At 48.8% G+C, this 3,405-nt stretch overlaps 1 protein-coding gene across 1 annotated transcript; it reads left to right on the top strand.

The window, feature by feature from the left end:
• Positions 1 to 463: 463 nt before the first annotated feature.
• Positions 464 to 1,237, top strand: LOC138899246 (uncharacterized). Its single transcript, XM_070185389.1, has one exon. It carries the CDS (start codon positions 464 to 466, stop codon positions 1,235 to 1,237), a length of 774 nt encoding a protein of 257 aa, XP_070041490.1.
• The last annotated feature ends 2,168 nt before the right edge of the window (positions 1,238 to 3,405 follow it).

The raw sequence follows: 3,405 nt of genomic DNA, 5'->3' as shown, positions 1-3,405 counted from the left end.
TCAATTTCTTGTACTCTGTTGTGCGAATTTATTGATCTCGAATACCGAATTTCTGTTGTTCTATTCTCTCACAGATGGTGAGGACACGTACTACTGGGCAGGATGGACAACCACCAGTACCACCAGCTTGGGCCGCGAGAGGCTGAGGTCGCGGTAGAGGCCGTAGTAGGGGCAGAGGTACAGCTAGGGCAGCACCTATAGACCCACCAGTTGCTCCAACTTAGGCACCAGCTGTGCCCATTGTGATTTCGGGCCTTCAGGAGACTTTGGCCCAGATATTGACAATTTGCACTGGCCTTGCTCAGGTGGTTTCGGCTCAGGCCGCACCTTCCACTTCCCAGGCCGGGGGAAGTACTCATACCCCTGTTGCACATACTCCGGATCAGGCAGTGCAGGGACTTCAGATACCGGGGCATTACCAGCCCAGCCGACTGCAACTGCTCAGGCCCCGGTAGTCCCCGTTATGGCAGACGATGAGCAGAGGAGGCTTGAGAGATTTGGGAGGCTTCGACCTTCATCATTTAGTGGTGTTGAGTCAGAGGATGCTCAGGGTTTTTTGGATAGGTGTGAGTGGATGCTTCGGACAACGGATATTCTGGAGACCAATGGGGTCTCGCTCACTACTTTTAAGTTTTCTGGGGCTGCCTTCAAATGGTGGGAGGCTTATGATAGGCGTAGGCCGGTTGGTGCAGAACCACTTACATGGCCAGAATTCTCCGTTCTTTTTTTGGAGAAGTTCGTGCCGCAGTCTCGCAGAAAGGAGCTGCGTAGGCAGTTTGAGAAGCTTCGTCAGGATGGCATGTCTGTGACGCAGTACGAGATGAGGTTTTTTGAGTTGGCTCATCATGCAGATTTGCTAGTTCCCACTGATAGGGAGAGGATTCGGAGGTTCATCGATGGCCTCACATATCAGTTACGGTTGCTTATGACTAGGGAGAGGGTATCTGGTGCTACTTTTGATGAGGTTGTCGACATTGCTCGGCAGATAGAGATGGTCCTCAGTCAGGAGCGGGGTGAGAGGGAGGCCAAAAGGCCTCGTGGATTAGGTGATTTCAGCGGTGTTTCTTTAGTGGGTCAGTTTTACAGCAGCAAGGGTCGATCTTACAGGCACGCTCAGACGGGTCGTCCAGTTCACCGCGGTGCATCATCCAACTATGGTTCATATTGTTATCATCAGGGCCAATCATCTTTCAGTGCCGTACCAGCTCAGAGTTCATCCCATGCACCTTCAGTTTAGGGCTCATCGGCACCGGGTTCATCTAGCGGGTATTCTGGTGCTCGGGGCTCTCTCCAATCCCCACCGCCATCCACAGGGAGGGGTTGTTTCGGGTGTGGAGATATGGGTCACATCAAGAGGTATTGTACCCGCCTTACGGGAGGTCCAGCTCAGCAGAGGAGTCAGCCTATGACTTTAGCTCCCGTTATTTCACCACCCACTCAGCCAGCTCGGGGTGGAGCTCAGTCAGTTAGGGGTCTCCCTAGAGGGGGAGGACGATCAGGCGATGGTCAGGCTCGATTCTATGCTATTCCTGCTAGACCAGATGTTGTTGCTTTAGATGCAGTGATCACAGGTATTGTCTCAATTTGCCACAGAGAGGCCTCTGTACTGTTTGACCGTGGTTCCACTTATTCATATGTATCATCATACTTCGCTCATCATTTGGATATGCCCCGTGAGTCCTTAGTTTCATATGTTTATGTCTCTATACTGGTGGGCGATACTACTATTGTGGACGGTGTATATCGGTCGTGTATAGTGACCATTGGGAGTCTGGATACTAGAGTCGATCTCTTTTTTCTTATCATGGTTTATTTTGGCGTGATCTTGGGTATGGATTGGTTGTCTCCATGTCATGATGTTCTAGATTGTCCCGCTAAGACCGTGACATTGGCGATGCCGGGGTTGCCGAGGATTGAGTGGAGAGGTTCTCCGGACTATGTTCCCAGTAGAGTGATTTCATATTTGAAGGCCCAACGGATAGTTGGGAAGGGTTGTTTATCTTATTTGGCCTTTGTGAGGGATGTTAGTGCTAATGCTCCTACTATTGATTCTGTTCCGGTAGTGCGGGAATTTCTAGATGTGTTTCCTGCAGACTTGCCGGGCATGCCGCCCAACAGGGATATTGACTTCGGTATTGACTTGGTGCCGGGCACTCAGCCCATTTCTATTCCACAATATCGCATGGCACCAGCTGAGTTGAAGGAATTGAAGGAGCAACTTCAGGAACTCATTGATAAGGGGTTTATTAGGCTTAGTATGTCACCTTGGGGTGCACCGATGTTGTTTGTGAAGAAGAAGGACAGTACCATGAGAATGTGCATTGATTATAGGCAGTTGAACAAAGTTACAATCAAGAACAAGTATCCTTTTCCGCGTATTGATGATCTGTTTGACTAGCTTCAGGGAGCGAGGGTGTTCTCTAAGATTGATTTGAGGTCTGGGTATCACCAGTTGAAGATTCCGGACTCGGATATTCTAAAGACAACATTCAGGACCCGTTATGGTCATTATGAGTTTCTTGTGATGTCTTTTGGGCTGACCAACTCCCAGCAGCGTTCATTCATCTGATGAACAATGTGTTTCAGTCGTATCTCGACTCGTTTGTTATTGTATTCATTGATGACATCCAGGTGTACTCTCGTAGCCAGGATGATCATGCCCAGCATTTGAGGATTGTGTTGCAACGGCTGAGGGGGGAGAAGCTTTACGCCAAGTTCTCTAAGTGTGATTTTTGGCTCAGTTCAGTGGCATTTTGGGGACACATATTATTCAGTGAGGGTATTCGGGTGGATCCGAAGAAGATAGAGGCGGTTCAGAGTTGGCCCAGACCATCCTCAGCTATGGAGATTCAGAGCTTTCTCGGCTTGGCCCGGTTATTATCGTCACTTTGTGGAGGATTTCTCATCTATTGCATCGCCCTTAACCAAATTGACCCAAAAGGGTGCTCCTTTCAGGTGGTCGGATGAGTGTGAGGAGAGTGTTCAGAAGCTCAAGACTGCCTTGACCACAACTCCAGTTCTAGTTTTTCCGTCAGCTTCAGGCTCTTATACAGTGTATTGTGATGCTTCTCGGATCGGCATTGGGTGTGTGTTGATGCAGGAGGGTAGAGTAATTGCTTATGCTTCACTCCAGTTGAAGCCTCATGAGAAGAACTACCCTGTTCATGATTTGGAGTTGGCTTCCATTGTTCATGCGTTGAAGATTTGGAGGCACTATCTCTATGGTGTGTCTTGTGAGGTATTTACTGATCATCGTAGCCTCCAGCACTTGTTCAAACAAAAGGATCTTAATTTGAGATAGTAGAGATGATTGGAGCTGCTAAAAGACTGTGATATCACCATTTTGTATCATCCGGGGATGGCTAATGTGGTGTCTGATGCCCTGAGTTGAAAAGCGGTAAGTAT

This window comes from Nicotiana tomentosiformis, chromosome 9 (genome assembly GCF_000390325.3).
Source record: "Nicotiana tomentosiformis chromosome 9, ASM39032v3, whole genome shotgun sequence".
Lineage (NCBI taxonomy): Eukaryota > Viridiplantae > Streptophyta > Magnoliopsida > Solanales > Solanaceae > Nicotiana > Nicotiana tomentosiformis.
The sequence above is the reverse complement of the archived record's forward strand: the minus strand, read 5'-3'. Positions and strand labels throughout refer to the sequence as shown.

Excerpts from the sequence above, each read along its gene's own strand:
- LOC138899246 (XM_070185389.1), top strand. The coding sequence starts at position 464 with ATGGCAGACGATGAGCAGAGGAGGCTTGAGAGATTTGGGAGGCTTCGA.